The sequence below is a fragment of the Desmodus rotundus genome, chromosome 11 (assembly GCF_022682495.2).
Source record: "Desmodus rotundus isolate HL8 chromosome 11, HLdesRot8A.1, whole genome shotgun sequence".
Classification (NCBI taxonomy): Eukaryota; Metazoa; Chordata; class Mammalia; order Chiroptera; family Phyllostomidae; genus Desmodus; species Desmodus rotundus.
Window position 1 is genome coordinate 68,138,814 of NC_071397.1, and position 16,759 is coordinate 68,155,572.

The window sequence follows — 16,759 nt, forward strand, 5'->3', positions numbered from 1 at the left end:
GGGGGGGCGCGCAAAGAATGTGTCTTATAGTCTGAAAAATGCGGTATCTAAAGTACTGTTTCTCGATCATGTCCAGTGAAGGAGTACAATCATACCAGATAACTGTAGGAAAGGACACTGAAAATACTACTTCTTACTGTGATTGAAATGCCAAGGCCTTCATGGTCTTCCTTAAGGAGGAGAACTTTTCTAATTGGACCAACACCTTGGCTTTTCTTTAAAGAGTCTTGATCCTTATTGGGGGAAAAAAGAAAAAAAATTAGTATTACATAAATAATACAACAAATAGAGTAAACCCTTGCCATACGACCTGCTTTTATTAAATAAAGAAATCTTTATTAATTTCCTGTAATGCAGGGGTGTCAAACTCATGTTCGCCAGGGGCCACATCAGCCTCGTGGTTGCCTTCAAAGGGCCAAAATAATATTAGGACTGTATAAATGTAACTACTCCTTAACTGTTAAGGAGTTGAAATTACATTCAGCCCTTTGAAGGCCACCATGAGGCTGATGTGGCCCCTGGTGAACATGAGTTTGACGCCCCTGCTGTAATGGATACATAGTATAGTGTTAAGAAAGTAATTATAGATAAATGAAAATAGTTGTTTTGTTAATGTAACAGACTGTACAGTTGATTTTCTCACCCATTTATCAAATTCTGTAACACTGATAAATAATCTCTTTTTACATTGTAGGACATTACAAAAGAAATTATTGCCAGGAATTAATTGATGAACAAATATCTTCAAGAAATAAAAGTGGGTAATTGTTTATCTTCACTGGAAAAAACCATAAACATCTATATCCATTTTGACTGATTTGTAGAACTGGAAAACAAATTACTAATGGGATCATTCATTAATTTTTCACTCCTTTGAGCTCTAGAGTCCACCTTTTAAATAAAAAACCTTGCTCCACTAATAATTCCTTCTCTGATACCTTTTCTCTTTTCCTCTCTACTCCAAGCCTCTTCCAGATTTAAAATACTGACCACGTACAAACACAAAACAAAACGAAACCCTTCAAACACTTACTATCATCTTTAGCTACCATCCCCCTCCATCTTTCCTTAACCTTCACAGCATTAATCCTCACCTATCTCCCTGCTTGCCTCCCACATTCACTACTCCACCCACTGTAATTAGGGTTTTGCCCCAACTTGCTCAACTAAGTTGTCTTCTCTACAGTAACTAGTAACCAAAATGGCTACATCCAACAAACACTTTGAATTCAGTCACTATGCAATTTAAACCTTCAGAAAGTTGATACTGTTTCTGTTTATTAACTGCTCCTTGAAACCCTCTTTCCTTTGGTTTCTACTACACCACTTTCCTAGATGGCCTGTATCTGCAGCTCCATCTCAGGCTCCTTCCTTTGGTAACCCGTTTCCATTTCCTTCCCTCATTCCATAAACGTTTCTTTCCATCCTTGCCCTCTTACTCGTTTTACCTTAAATATACGTTCCCTGTGTGACCTAATCAATTGCATAGTTTCAATTATAAACAGATGAATGATCTGCCTAATATTTCTTTAACTGAGACATCTCTCCTGAATTCCAGAGTCATTTATCCAACTGGATATAGCTTGCCTATCCACTGGCACCTTGTACACTACATGTCTAAAACTGATCTCATCTTTCCCCCCAAACCCTCCTGTTCCTGTATTTGCTTTGTAACTGAATGCCATCAACTCACTTAGTTGCCCAAATCAAACACCTATTGTCTCCCTTCTCACTCACCCACTTAACCACAAGCAAGTCCCCTCGACTCTCATTCTGGCGAACCTGCCCTTCCTCTCAAATGCACTTGCCAGGCTCTCGTTCACCTTCTCCTCAGGACAGTATGGTATCTTTCTAATGAATCTCCTCACCTGCAATTAGACCCTCTTCCAATACATCCTCTCCACTAGATCACGCTGTCAAAAAAATGTTAAATCTTATTAAATCCACTATTCTATTTTACAATCCCATGATTACCAGGTTAATGTTCAAACTCCTTTATTTAGCATAAAATAACTTTTCTCATTTGGCCACTGCTTAAAAGTTAATGGGGACCACCAATGTCCCAGAGAAGACAATGGTGTAAGTGTTTACTGCTATCCCCACTCCTCTCCCACCAAATCCATGTCCATATCAATTCTTCTTATAATACCCTTTGCATTACTAAAGCCAACACATAATTTTACCTAGGCCATGCTTTCTCTGCTGCTAAGATATGTGACCCACTAGGCAGGAGTCTGACGTGTTCTTATTACAGTAAGGTCTGTATTATCAGACAGCTGTTGTAATGAACTCTGATAAAGATTTACCCGGATAAAAAGAAATACACCTGTACATGGTGGCTAAGAAAGGAGAAAATTAGACACAGACTCAGATGTCAACTTCCATTTTAATTCAAGAACAAACAGGTGTAAGCATTAGTTCACAGCCTAGATTTTTAAAAAATGATTTTATTTACTTTTAGAGAGAGGAGGAGCGAGGAAGAAAGAGAAGAGAAACACTGATGTGAGAGACAAACATCGACCAGCTGGTTCTCGCATGCACCCCAACTGGGGACCACATCTGCAACCCAGACATGTGCCCTGACCAGGCATTGAACCGGAAACCTTTTGCGTTGCAGGACAACACCCAACTGAGCCACGCCAGAACTGACATTGAATCAAGTTACCCAAAATTGCCTTAACCAACTACCTAAAAAATTTTGCAACTTAGCAATATGACTACACACTGCCTGCTAAGCTTAAAACAAATTTAAAACAAATTCATGCCTAATCATGATCCAGGAAAATTTTGAAATATGAGCCAAAGTACTAGCAATATATATTTACGAGCAATAGTTTGCTATCTTCAGAAATATCACTTTCAGGTCATTACCAAGTACGTAAAGAGCTATGGGTTATTAGAACTTTAAATATGTATCTGTTTTAAATAAGTCTGATCCCACTTTCACTTTCTAAATTAAGGTCTTAAATACTAATAGAATAAAAACATGAAAAGAACTTCCGATTAAAGAAAGAAGGAAGCGGCTGAGTGGGAAACAGAGGCAAAGCAAACGTACGTGGCCCGGTGGTGCCTGCATCGGTCGTTTCAGGTCATTCCGTCCTCTACAGGCTCTGATGACAGTTTTGTGACGATGCAAATGTATTTCAGCTTCCAACTGGTTCCAAAGCTTATCGTGAGCAGGTCCCTTCATATCTCGTCCTAATAATTGTATTTGTTGGACCCTTCATATGGTGAAAAGAATTAATTGTTAGTTTTTCCTTAAGGGCAGTACAGAGAGAGTTCAGAAGAATTACTGAACATAAGTAGCTTTTGCAAAGATATAAGCTGGTAATAAAAATAATACTCAGGAAACTCCCAATGTTCCTCAGACTTACAAAGATATGAAAATTCTGAAAAGAACAGATGTCTTCAAGGGGAAACCAGTTTAAAGTACATAAATGAGACCGTTTTTTAGTCATATGCTTAATTCAAATGCATCAATGAAACAATTTAAGAGACCAATGTCAATTAACATGTGTTTAATTTCTTGCATACAGTCAAGGTGGGTCATCAAACTCAGATACTGTTTTTGTTTTAAATCCTTACCTGAGGTTATGTTTATTGATTTTGGAGAAAAAGGAAAGGGGAGAGAGGAGTGTGGGGAGTGGGAGGAAAGGAAGGGGGAAGGGAAGACAGAGAAGGGGAGGAGAGATAGAGAGAGAGAGAGAGACAGACAGACAGACAGACAGACAGACATTGATCATTTGCCTCTCATACATGCCCTGACCAGGGATCAAACCTGTAACCTAGGTACATGCCCTGATTGGGAATTGAACCCACAACCTTTTGGTGTACACGATGATGCTCTAACCAACTGAGCTACTCAGCCAGGGTGAATTCAGATGCTATTTAATACTAGTCTTCAGATGAGGCTAACTGTACATAAACATTTCTTCTAACAACATTTTCTTTTTATAAAACGATTACTTTAAATGTGCTAAGTTATTAGAAAATGTGTACTTTAAGGTGATATAAATTATTTTTAGTAGCGCCACATCAGTTCTAATGTGACATTAAGACAATGAGCAGAAAATTATTTAGTACCAATAACAAATCACCGAAGTTTGTGAATGATTGTGAAAATTTAATACAAGCAAAACTCTGTCTTATTGTGGTATCACTGTTATTCCAACATATTTCTGAGGGGCAAGAAAGATCGGATTTCAGTGACCACAGAGGGAACTCTATGGAAACTGTGCTGTACGTGTGAACGTGATCTGTTACACTATCAGGGCAGAAACTGGCTGAAACGTGCAGCTGTAGAGTGTTTGCATTTCAAGTAAATTACTGTCGGTGTGTGTGTGTCTGTCTCTGTGCATGTAAACCAGAAATATTTCTCTAGTATGCCTAAAGAAATCTGCAGTATATAAGGCTATCGAATTAAGTTAACAACAGTAAGCTGTAACCACCCATAAAATAACTCTTAGGGCAAAGATTAACATTTCATTTACCATAGAGGTAAAAGTCAACCTCGTTACATACCCACTTGTCACCCGAGAGAACAAGGGTACCCATGTTTACGCACCTTCCCGCCAGCTCCTTGTCTAAGTACTTGGCAGCCAGTCTTGCCCCATACACCTCTGCCTGGAGAACAGCGATGTGTCTCCGAAGCGCTTCGTTCTCTTTTCTCAGCAACTTCACTTCAGCTTCAAGTTGAGCTTCTTTCATTTTTTCTTTTTTGTTTGCTTCAAGCTCTCTCTCCTATTGTAATGTTTTTAAAAAAAACATAATGTAATAAAAATACTTTCAAGACTCTGCAATAAACCATGTTCCTTAAAATACACAAAAGCACAGTGTAAATATTAACAAGGAAAGCATATGATAAAAATTACTTTATTCCTACAAAATAAGAAAACAAAGATTTGGATCAAGTTCTTTTAAACTAGTACCAGGAGGTGGTGGAGCCACTTCTAGTGGGAGTACTGAGGGAAGCAGTCTTCTTTACGCCTGTGTTATCATGTACTAATAAAAGTGGCTTCAATGGACAACTGAGTCCGCTCTCAATTTCCTAAAAATGACTCAAGAAACTAGACTAAAATAAAAGTCTTTCTGGTGGTTGTGCCCAAATGTTTAATTAATTTTAATGCAATAATTCTGTAAAGCCAGTCAAAGCAAAACCAGTCAGCTACATAGGGATATGTTCTACAGCTCATCTATCTGAGGACTACAAGAAACTTACAATGCTTAAATTAAAGCATATTCTAGCTAAAAGAAATGTTATGGTCATGGGGAAATGCTGGTAACAGCTGCATTAAGACCTTTACGCATTAAAATGTTATACAGATAAGAATATCTATGGTGTGGATTATCACTGAATTCTGGGGTCTGGCTCATTTATCTGTCCATATGTTAAAGTAACTGAAGAACTGTTTTCTGAGGAAAATACTTGCCTGCTAATGGAAGGGTGCATATCCATTTTTAGCTCTCATAAAAAGATGTCATCCTATGTTCCACTTGGTTGATAGTTCGTATGTGTGAATTTACAGGTGTTAGCCAGAGAATATAACCTCAAGGTCTTTGCCATCAAATGTTTATCAAAACATGTTTCTCATATGTGAGAAACAATGTTCAATTTATCTTAAAAGTGTGGAGTACAGTATGTTCAAATGAAAATGCCTTCAGGGTCCAAGCACAGAGCAGACAGGCAGGCACAAGGCAAAGCAGGGCGGAAAACCGAGGGCACACAACCCTGCCTGAAGGCAGTCAAATTCAAAGTCACGCACGCGCAAACTGGGTGGCCAAACAAACCCTTCTGAGAGTTGATGAGGACTCTGATAGATATTTTAAGTGTTATTTTTCCATCAGAAAATAAATTCCAAACAATAAAAACTTTCACCTATCCTAAGTAGAACAGCTTTTACTGATTTACAGAATGGACTCTATAAAGCCTGTGAAAACACGGTTATATTTGTTGATAAGATGTGGAAGATATAACTCACTATACTGCCACGCCCCTTTATGAGATTTGAAGACCTATCACAGCATCAGGAAAAACTTTATCTTCAGCAAATGGCAAATGATATTTTCTACTGTATGGGTTCTGATTATTATAATTATTTCTTTTTTATTCTGGATATTAACAAGTTGAGATATTTAAGCAAATTTTTAGCAATTCATGGAATATAATACGGTGCTAACTTAACTGTCCACTTTCGTCTACTACAGTGATAGTTTTAACTGTAGTTTTGACTATAGTACATCAACATGTACCATATTTAAACACCAATATGTAATATATTCAAATACAAGACAGTGAGTTACACCATCTTAAAAATAAAATTATGTACAAATTAAAATGAATGACAACTTCTTTGATTAAAAGTATTTGTTATTATGTATGTGATAAACAGAAGGAAGATTAATGATTAATCAGCAGCAGGCTTTTTCAACTTCTGTTAAAAAATAACTAGTAAAACAATTTCAAGATATTGCTTTTAAAGAAGTTGTAGAACTAGTAATCTAGAACCCTCCTTTTTTAACAACTTTGGAATTATGAATATGTCAGTTTATTTCGGGACCTATTCTTAAAAGGCCAGGGATCGGCTCTAAGAGAAGCCACAGTGTAGATAACACGAACAACTTTTTATATGGCATTTATTGAGATCAATGATATTTGTTTCAGAAAAAGAGTTCCTAGAAGACCAAAAATTATTTGGTTTGCTGGCTAATTAAACTTTATGTTGAGAATTATCTACTTGTAATGACTTTAATGAGCTATTTATACAAAACCTACAAAATCTGAGACACAGATCAAGTCACCGCTCTGCTGTAATGATCACCCCCTAATGAACCTAACAAACTTTCAGGCCTGAAATTAACAGATGAAAGTTAAAAAAAGGGACTAAAAAAATTGAAGTTGATCACTTTTACATTTAATGAAAAAACAAAACCAATTTTTTTTAGTTAAACTATTTGTTATTATTAGGTAATAACCAAGTTCATTTTGTATTTAGAGAGCCAAACTGTGGATTTTCAAAAAAAGTGAAGCCACATGACAAACTGGAACCTGATTAGGTTGGGAAAGTGGGAAAAATATTAAGAATTTATATATTGTGCCCTGGCTGATGTGGCTCAGTGGACTGAGTGCCGGCCTGCGAACCAAAGGGTCACTGGATCAATTCCCAGTCAAGGCACATGCCTGGGTTGCCGTCCAGGTCCCCAGTAGGGGGCGCGTTGAGAGGCAACCGCACATTGATGTTTCCCTCCCTCCCTTTCCCTCTCTCTAAATATAAATAAATAAAATCTTTAAAAGAAAGAATTTATGTATTGTTATTTTTAAAAATAATTTCTAGTAAGGGTTTTAAAATTCAGCAAAGGCCACTCAATTATTTTCAAGACTCCTAAAGTTACAGCACATGCAGTAGATCAGTAGATGAGTAAGAAACCAACATGCACATTCTTCTTCTGGGAGTGAACTCAAATAGCAAAGGAGGAAGCTGGTCCTCCTTAATATATCTTCAAAACACTCCAGTGAGAAAACCAATTGCTCTTTTGGGCAAGTTACCAGGCTCAGAAAATGTCAAAAGTTGATGAGCTCTGGAAATAATGGCTACAAATCACACAGGCAAGAAAAATCTTTTCCTTTTTCTCTGACAACAGAAAATCAAGTGTAATGTAATGTGCACAGGAACCTCACACATGAGAGAGTAAGAGACTCTGCACGCATGACAGCTACACGAATCCCTAACAACAGGTAGTGAGGGGAGAACAATGGGCCATCTGCTTAACTTTTCAGGCACTGGCACATTGAAAAGCTGCCATCATTAACATCATTTTCAAATGCAATGTGACAACATGTAATATGCAAATAAAACACCAAGAACACTTCAGCATGACATATTAAAGCAAAAGAGAAACAACATACTTACCAGCTCCTCCACAGAGGGGACAGACTTAAGATACAAGAAAAAAGTTTTATAATTAGAAAAACATCAAACAAATGAATTTATCTAGTGGTACAATCACTACAGGGAAAATTTCCATATGCTGAGTATCATTTGGGTAACATTAATTAGAACAAATATATGTGCAAATCCATAAGCAATAAATAGGAACTGTACAAGAGGGCACCTAAAAAGACCCTGGAATTATCTTCTAGAGGACAAGCCCCTTGTAGTACAGGCTTCCTCTACTACGTGAGTGTTCTAGGAACCCATCTGTACCAGTGTACCAGCTGGTGGTGGTGTGAGGCTGCATGTGGCCTCAGTAAATTTTTTTTGAAGATTCAACACATTTGCCCACTTCATGATGGATGGTTTACAAGTACACCTGCCCACACCACACTGAGTGTTCAGCAGTTTTTGATCAAAAATGGTATGACTCCTATGCCCTACCCTCCCTATTCACCCAATCTCACCCCAAGTGACTGTTTTTTTTGTTGTTTTCCTGATGAAAAAGGTCCTCAAAGGGAAACATTTTGCCAATGTGGAAGAGATGAAAAAACACGGCAGAAGCACTCAAAAGGTATCAAAATCAAGGAGTCCAAAAACTGTTTCCTATTCTCAGTACCCGTTGATTATTGATATCATCCCTGATCACTTCTGGGAGATGAGATTTGGGATGCTCATGTTGATCTTTACACTTCCTGTATTTTCTAAAATTCCCACAATGTGCACACACTGCCTTGTATAATTAAAAAGGCTTCCTAAAAATTGTCCCCTCCATCCTCTAAAATGCATGTAAGTATATGTTACCCTCTGAACTACTTACCAATTTTGCTTTAATGGTGCCAGAGTCGACACTTTGCCCAGTTTTAGCATGGAGCTGCAGCTGAATCGAGTGCAACTGTAAGAGCTGATCGTGCACTTCTTTCTCCAACACAGCTTTCTCGGCCTGGGTCTCTGTCAGCTCAGATTTCAGATCCACCAACTGTGCCTTGTACAGCAACAATACAGAACATTAAGTAGGCTTCCTTTTCTTTATTTCGACCCTAATAATTACTACTTAAGAGTGACAAGGAGAGACTGCCTTTGAAGTGAACAGATGAACGCTAGAAGACCAGTGTCTGACGGAGCTATGACATCCATGTAAACTGACATAAAAGCAACAGTAGGAGGCATCCGAGTGACGAGAGAGCTCTGCCACAAGCAGTATCTTCTAACACAGAATGCCACTTCATTCTACTTTGCTTACTTTAAGGTGTTCACTGTTTCACCTTCATCTACAAGGTTATTGAAAAGATACAGGAAGGGGATGGTCCATCATCCTGTAGAGACAGTATGTGCTACAGTGGTCAGCTCACATTAACAGTTTCTTAGAAGAGAGGCCAATCAGTGGTACCTTGTCTTCACCCAGAAAAACACTGGCCCAATTCAGCCTTCTATCTAGTAGTTACTTTTGGTGCTAAAGTGTGAGTTTCTAAGGCTACCGTAGGTCTAAAGGTCAGAATTAACTTTAAGCTACAGTTAACTGTTACAACATAACAGAACACCTCATCAGAACCACTTACCCATTTAATTTGAAGTTTCTCATTTTCCACAACCAATTCATTGCTTTGTAACAGTGCACAGGATATGTCCTTAGTGTGTGTTTGGTCCTCCCCACTAGCCAGTAAATTAAAGATCAAGGCAAGGTCTTAGTTTTATATTCAACATAATTTTACTAAGCATCTAGGAATCCAGAACTGTGTTGGCACAATGAGAAAAAAATTGTGAAAAATACTTTAAAAATTATAATTATTTATGCCCTTGAGACGCTTTCTTATCAATGATGTGATAAATATGCATGCAAATCAAATAAGAAAAATGTGGCAAGTAACATATATTTAGAATGGGTCTAGTCCCAAGGAAAGTCAAAGCAAAGGAAGGTTTAAAGAAGGTTTGTGAGGACAGAGTTTAGAAGGGCTTTGAAGGAAAACAACAAGGACAAAGTAGAAGTAATACAACAGTCTAGAGAGGAGAAGAAGACTAGCAGAGGCAGAGACAGGTTAGAAGCATCTCAGGTACATTCTCTAAGCACCAGAAGAACATGTATCTATATCCCAACTATACCAACCAGTGCCTCGTACCTAAAAGCTGCTCAGTAAGTATCTTAAAGTTGAAATGACTTCTAATAGTAGCCCTGTGATTCCAGATAAATCATTCTGTCTCCCCAATTTTAACATAGGAGTAACATCTATGGCCTTGACTATTCTCATAAGATTGCTAAGCTTATGTACAAAAGCATGTAGGAATACGGAGGCGTACTATCAATGAGATGAGACTACCGAGAGGGGCTGTATACTGACAGACTGGGTGAGGCTCAGTAGGAGGAATAGGAGAGTGAGGCTGGATACAATGAATGGCTTTGGATATCACACCAACACTGAGATTTAGTGTGACAGGAAGTAACTCCAGGCTCTCAAAGACATTTTTGTTTTTAATAACAGCTTTATCGAGATATAATTCACCATAAAATTCATTCTTTTAAAGTGCACAATTAATTCACTGGTTTTTAGTATATTCACAGAGCTGTTCAACCATCATCACTATATAACTTTGCGAACATTTTCTCTCAATGTCATTTTAGTAACATTATTATTTAGTGACAATATTTGCAGGTGAGGTGAAGACAGGGACACTAACAACACCCTATTGTAGCTTTCTGAATGATGTTACCGTGGTAAGTTTATAGATGAGAATAAAGCATTTTACAATGCTGAAAGGAAACTGTCGGCAACAGGAACAGACTGGCTGTCCAGTGCAAGATTGGGTCAACAAAAACTCAAAGATTTTAAGTTCAGAGAACAGTGCAATCGTTGATGGAAATAGTAAGATTATTAAGATGGTAGCTTATTTAGACATACTGATTTTTGTGATTTTTGTGTCTGCCATGACATAATCAAAAGAAGCTATTCTACTGAATGTTGGAAATAAATAATTGATAAATTGGGGCTAGGGGGTGGAACTAGATGCACAGAGATATGAATTAATATCCTAAGACTGCTTCAAAAGAAGAACAGATGGCCAAGGACTGGGGCTTGGGGAATAATAATTAGGGCGGCCGGGGAGGCAGAAGAGGTGGCATGCTATGAACCAAACCAAATTGCTTGATAATATACACACTGTGCTGCATCTTGTTTTGTATTTTTTGTTTGCTTTTTACTTCCTGGAGATCACTCTCTATCAGCGGAACTTCTTCATTCCTTTTTTATAACCTTTATTGTTTATGTATATCTTAATCAGAGAAGTACACAAATAATGAATTATGGAAAGTAAGCACACCAGTTTAACTACCACAGATGTAAACAGCAGGACTACCACTCCAGGACTCTCCCTGTGGCCCCTTCCCAATCCCGACCTCTCCTTCTCCACAAAGGAAACCATCAGAGTAATACACTGAATTTTCAACACCATGAAACGTTTCTCTGTTTTGTTTGTTTTTTTAAATCCTCGCCAAAGGATATATACTTATTGATTTTAGAGGGAGAGAAAGGGAGGGACAGCGGGAGGGACAGGGATGGGGGGGAGAGAGAGAGAGAGAAAGAGAGAGAGAGGGAGAGAGAGGGAGAGTGAGGGAGAGATAGAGAGGAAACATCAACATGAGAGAGAAAGAAGAGAGACTATCTCTCCTACATGCCTCAGCCAGGGATCAAATCCACAGCCAAGGCACGTGCCCTGACTGGGGACAGAAATCACAACCTTTTGTTGTACAGGACGATGTTCCAACCAACTGAGCCACCCAGCCATGGCCTGCCAGTTTCCAAATGTTAAATAAATGAAATCATACAGTATGCACTCACTTCTGTCTGGCTTGTGCCTTGAGAGTATGTTTGTGAGATTCACTCATATTGTTTTGTGGAGCTGTCTCATTCGCCTTCATCCCTCTGTGGTATTCACTAAATAAACACACCGACCCGGAATCTGGAGTTAGTGAGGGTACCTCCACGTCTGATCTTGCTAAAGACGCTATCAATGTTTTGTTTCTTTTGTGATTGTAGTTTTTCTGTTTTAAAAAAGATCTTTTTTTAATTTAAAACTACGCATTCATTGTGATCTTTCTCAGACCAGAAATACTCAGCGTACGTGTGCTCATCACAGCAGGAAAGCTGTGACGTTCTAGCCCAGCACTGCCCAATAGAGTATAGTATGAGCCACATATGTAATTTTACATTTTCTAGTGGCCACGTTAAAAAAAGAAACAGGTGAAATTTATTTTTATAGTGTTATATTCTATTTAAATCAACGTATCTAAAATATCATCTTTCAAACCACAGTAATCTAAAACAATTATAAAAATATTACTTTATTTTTTCATACTAAGTCTTCCAAACGCACTGTGCATATTACACTTTTAACACATCTCATTTTGGATCAGTCACATTTCAAGTTCTCGAAAGCCTCTATTAGGGTAGCTACCCTATTGGACAGTAAAAGTCTAGCCCTTTTATTACGAATCTGAAGCAGGAACAAATTTCATTAAGATTTCCATACTGAAATAAATAGCAATACAAGTAGTGACTCTGTTCTTTAAATGTAGTAAACATATATACAAGATTAAGTAAAGCAGAACTTCATGTTTCCATTGCCTCATAGAAGAGTATATAGGTTAACAGTGTTACACAGTATCTTTCACAAATACTCCTAATCTAATAAACTTAGAGAAGAAAAACTTGCATGTATGACAAAGATGTCTTACAAACTTTCATCCATTTAACAAACTTCAATACAAAAATAAATTATAAACATGTAAAATCACCTATTACTAGACAATATTCAGTATACTTTACTCCTTTAAAGTACATAGAAGCCTGGTCTAGGAAGTACCTTCTTAGTCAAAAAAAAAACACCTGCAGGGTTGTATGGTCTTTGAAACAAAATAATCACAAAAGGAAAAATAAGCATTTGAATTAACTATGTACTTTTTGAGCAATATGTAGCTTATTCTAAATACACCCAGAAATAGTTCAAAATAAGCCATTTAATTTAAACAATTCTTATCTCTTTTTTTCACCCCACTGTCTTTCACTCTTCTATACTTGTCTAACTGTTTCTTTGTGGTGTTGTCTAATATATGCCTCTCCCTTGTATTTCCTATAAACTGGAAGTTAGATCAAAAGGCTTAATTTAATTAGACTTAAATCTTTGCGGTAAGAGGTATACTATATATTTCAACAAGCATATATTGTTTGTTTGTCCCACTATTTTTTTTCAAACCAAAAATCTCATGATTAATTACTGAGTAACACTTCTAGAGTGAAGAAAGAAGCTAAAGAGACGTTCATTAATTAATCTGGCAGGCCCATATTCAAATCAGAAATAACTGTGTTCTAAAAGGGCAAGAGAAACAGGGAAGTATGCAGGTCTTTCAAAAGCAGCCTATTATAGACACAGACAGTAAGTACACAAACTTCTCAACAGGTTGCTTAACTTTAAAATAATTTTTTAAATCCTTTACAAAGAGAGGATGTAGGTATCACAATTCAGGGCCCAATTTTATTTTTTTGGAACAAGGGAAGTGTTTAGAATTTACTCTAAACTTAGTGATATTTAAGTAACTCTTATCTATGATTTTAGCACTTTAGTTGCTAAGAAAAGTTAGTCATTGGTAAATATGTCAAGATTAAAAAGTTCCTTATTTTACTTAATGGTTACCCTCCTAATATCACAGAATTTTAGAATTCAAAGAGATCTTAAGAGAAAATGAAGGCTATTATTGTGACAATTATATTGACACAAAAAAGCCAAGGCCCATCAAGGCTGCTTTTATTTTTAGGTCTACCCAGTCTGTCAGTGGCAAAACAGCACCCTGGACCCAAGTCTGATTCCCGGGACAAGGCAGTGCAAGTGTTATTAAGCAATCAATCGGCCATGAGGAAAAGTGTGTTTCTGAAGCTACTAATACGTATGTTTAATTACAATATTCACAGCTACCACAAAGCAAACATCTACTTACCACGTGGCAGATATACACATCGTACATTATCTATAATTCCTCTTGTACTCCCTAACTTTTTATAATAGTTAAGGAAACTGGAAATCAGAATTTAACCAACTGCCTCAGATCACACAGCGAATAACTAAGAAGACTCAAAACCAGCTTGACCATGAAAATGCAAGAACACCTTTCACCTCACTGTCTTGCCTTGCTCCTTGGCCACACTGGAACTAGCAAAGAGTGAAAATTAAAAAGAAACAGCTGCTTTCAACCTTCAACTCTTAAATTTTCGAGTGGTATAAAAAATGTTTTAAAACACAAAACCAAAAACAGTTAAAAACTTTATTACACGCAGACTTTATTGAGATACAATCTTGTCACTTTTATACATTTGATCTTGAAGATTCATTTACAGAAAAAATAAAACTAACCATCAAGCCATTCTTTCCCTAGAGCTCATTAAAAATAAAATGATCTCATTCTAAGAGGTTCTCGGAGCCTTAAGACCATGGCCTTCACTTCACCTAAGCCATTAAACCAACACTAGTGAGTAATGATTCTCAAAATATGGTCCCTGGATCACCACTCTCAACTGGAATGGAGTTGGGAGACTGATGAAAATTCAGGACATAGTGTGCATGTCCTGAATAACGAAATATTCCCAGGAGTACAAAAGACAGAGAGGCATTTTATCTAAATAATATTATAGGGTTATCATCACAATTTATTTGTATTTAACGTAGTCATTACTATTCTATTTCTCATCTCATACTTTCAAAATGTCCAAACTTTCCAACTGGTAATTCCTTTCTAATGTAATTCTTAACTACTGGATTCCACTCTGTGGCACAAAAATCAAAGTAATTTTTTATTCAATTTCCTATTATTCCACTTTGCTAGATCTTAAACCTCTGTCTAGATAATCTTCGAAAAATACACAAGAGCTGTACTGTTTTCTTTCTAATCATAAGCTAGTTCTTACTTCTTTAACGCTCTTATGGATAGCACTGCCAATTACTGGCAAAACATCTTTATTTTGCATATGAAGAAAAGTGATGGGGATATGAAGAAACTGAGGCCCAAAGAGATTGAGTGAGTTGCCCCAATGGGATCAAAACCCAAACCTCCAGACATGTAATTCTGAAAGTAGTAGGGTAAGGAAGCAGTCCACGTGAGAGAACATTACCCAATCTCAGAACGAGACAGGGCTCTCAGGAAGAGCCCCACGCATGCACGCACACCCTACTCCACACCAGCACTCGTGCACCGGCATGGAGACCCACGCGCGTGGGCACGGACATACATGCACATAAAAGCTCATGTGCCCCCAACTTGCTGAAGAACTACAAAGACAACAGTTGACTCCAAACAGCAGTTTAACTGTAATGAACCACAGCATAGAAGGCTGTTGATAAAGATGTAAATATGATCTCCTTCCACATATCTTGTTTTATAGTACGTGTACAAAAAGTTATCAAAAGAAACAATTATGCTTTAGAATGTCTATATGCTTTTATGTTTGAAGTACAATTTAGGATGACGAGTACAGGAATTTAAATCTCTAGCAATTACACGATTTCTAAAATTTATCATCTACACCCACCTACTTCCCAAAAGGCTTTAAAGCTTATAAGGCAAGTAAAAGAAATGTAAAAAATAAAAATCTGATAGAGATGGCAGGGTATCACTATAAAAAAATACCACCAAAGTCCTGGCCTGGTGGTTCAGTCGGTTGGAGTGTCATCCCGTGCACCAAAGGGCAGGGGGTTCGAGCCCCAGTCGGGACACATATGGAAGGCAACCGATTGATGTTTCTCTCTCACATTGATGCTTCTCTCTCAAATCCATGTCTCTCTCACTCTGTCTCTCTCTCTCTAAAATCAATAAATATATTCTCAGGTGAGGATTAAAAAAACACCATCTTATTACAGTTTATTATTGAATATTAAATTTCATACTGAGTTTCCTATTAATAGGAAAACCTTGCAGACTATATAATTCTCTTTTTCTCATTAAAAGGGCCAATGACATCTTATCTGGTGAAACTGTCTTTTTTCCCTGGAACTAGACTTTTAAAAGGAGGTATCATAGAGACTCTTATATAAAGGATCCAAAACTACCCGACAGACAGAAAAGGCAGAACCATTCTTCACAGGGCCTTTGCTCTAGTGACAAAAGTTATGGGGATAATGTAACCAATGGAAGCATTTTGATCCCTTTCTTTTCATCTACTCCTTCAAAACAGCAGAACAAAGCCTTAGAGCTCATCTAATTTAACCCACTCCTTTTATAAAGAATCTTCCTCTATTTTCTCCCTCCGTCTGAGGTGGCTAGCATTTCTCCTGCTATCCAAGATTATAGGAAGCCAATGAGTCCTATTCTAAAACAAAGACTGTGACCAAACTGAAAATATATTCCAAGGTCAAACGTGAAAACCTCTGCCATTCCTCAAGATAGGAAATGATATTCCTCTTCATTACAAGTCGGCTCTTGAAACAATCTGCTCACTTACCCTATGAAAGTTCTGTGAGAAAACTCCACCTATTTGCTCCAATTTCCTCTGTCCAAGCATAACGATCGCGATCTCCATCTGTCACTAATTCTTCCCAAACCATTCCACAGTTCAAGACAAGCAAACCTATCTTTCCTTTCACTGTCCCAGACCATCACACATTCATTCAACAAGAACTTACTACGCACCAAATACATGCCAAGCACTGGGCTGGTTTCTGGGGCACACTGGCAGAAAAAACAAATGTGGATCCTGCCCTGCAAAGTTTAGAGTGGCCTGGTGCAGGAGGCAGCTCATAAAAATAATAAATGGCATATAAAATAACCGCATTGCATGTGCCAGGCACTGTTTTGA

General features: G+C 37.5%; 1 protein-coding gene across 2 annotated transcripts in view; it reads right to left on the reverse strand.

Annotated features, from left to right (window-relative positions):
• GOPC (golgi associated PDZ and coiled-coil motif containing) overlaps positions 1–16,759 on the reverse strand; it is a 32,138-nt gene that overhangs the window by 9,156 nt on the left and 6,223 nt on the right. The window contains exons 2-6 of one of the 2 annotated variants that reach the window (XM_045188712.3): positions 8,749–8,913; positions 7,908–7,931; positions 4,565–4,740; positions 3,056–3,221; positions 138–233 (exon numbers count right to left, since the gene is read on the reverse strand). In XM_045188712.3, the coding sequence (XP_045044647.1) occupies positions 138–233; positions 3,056–3,221; positions 4,565–4,740; positions 7,908–7,931; positions 8,749–8,913 (627 nt within the window). The remainder of the gene's footprint in view (positions 1–137; positions 234–3,055; positions 3,222–4,564; positions 4,741–7,907; positions 7,932–8,748; positions 8,914–16,759) is intronic. The other variant, XM_024551835.4, reaches the window with a different exon arrangement.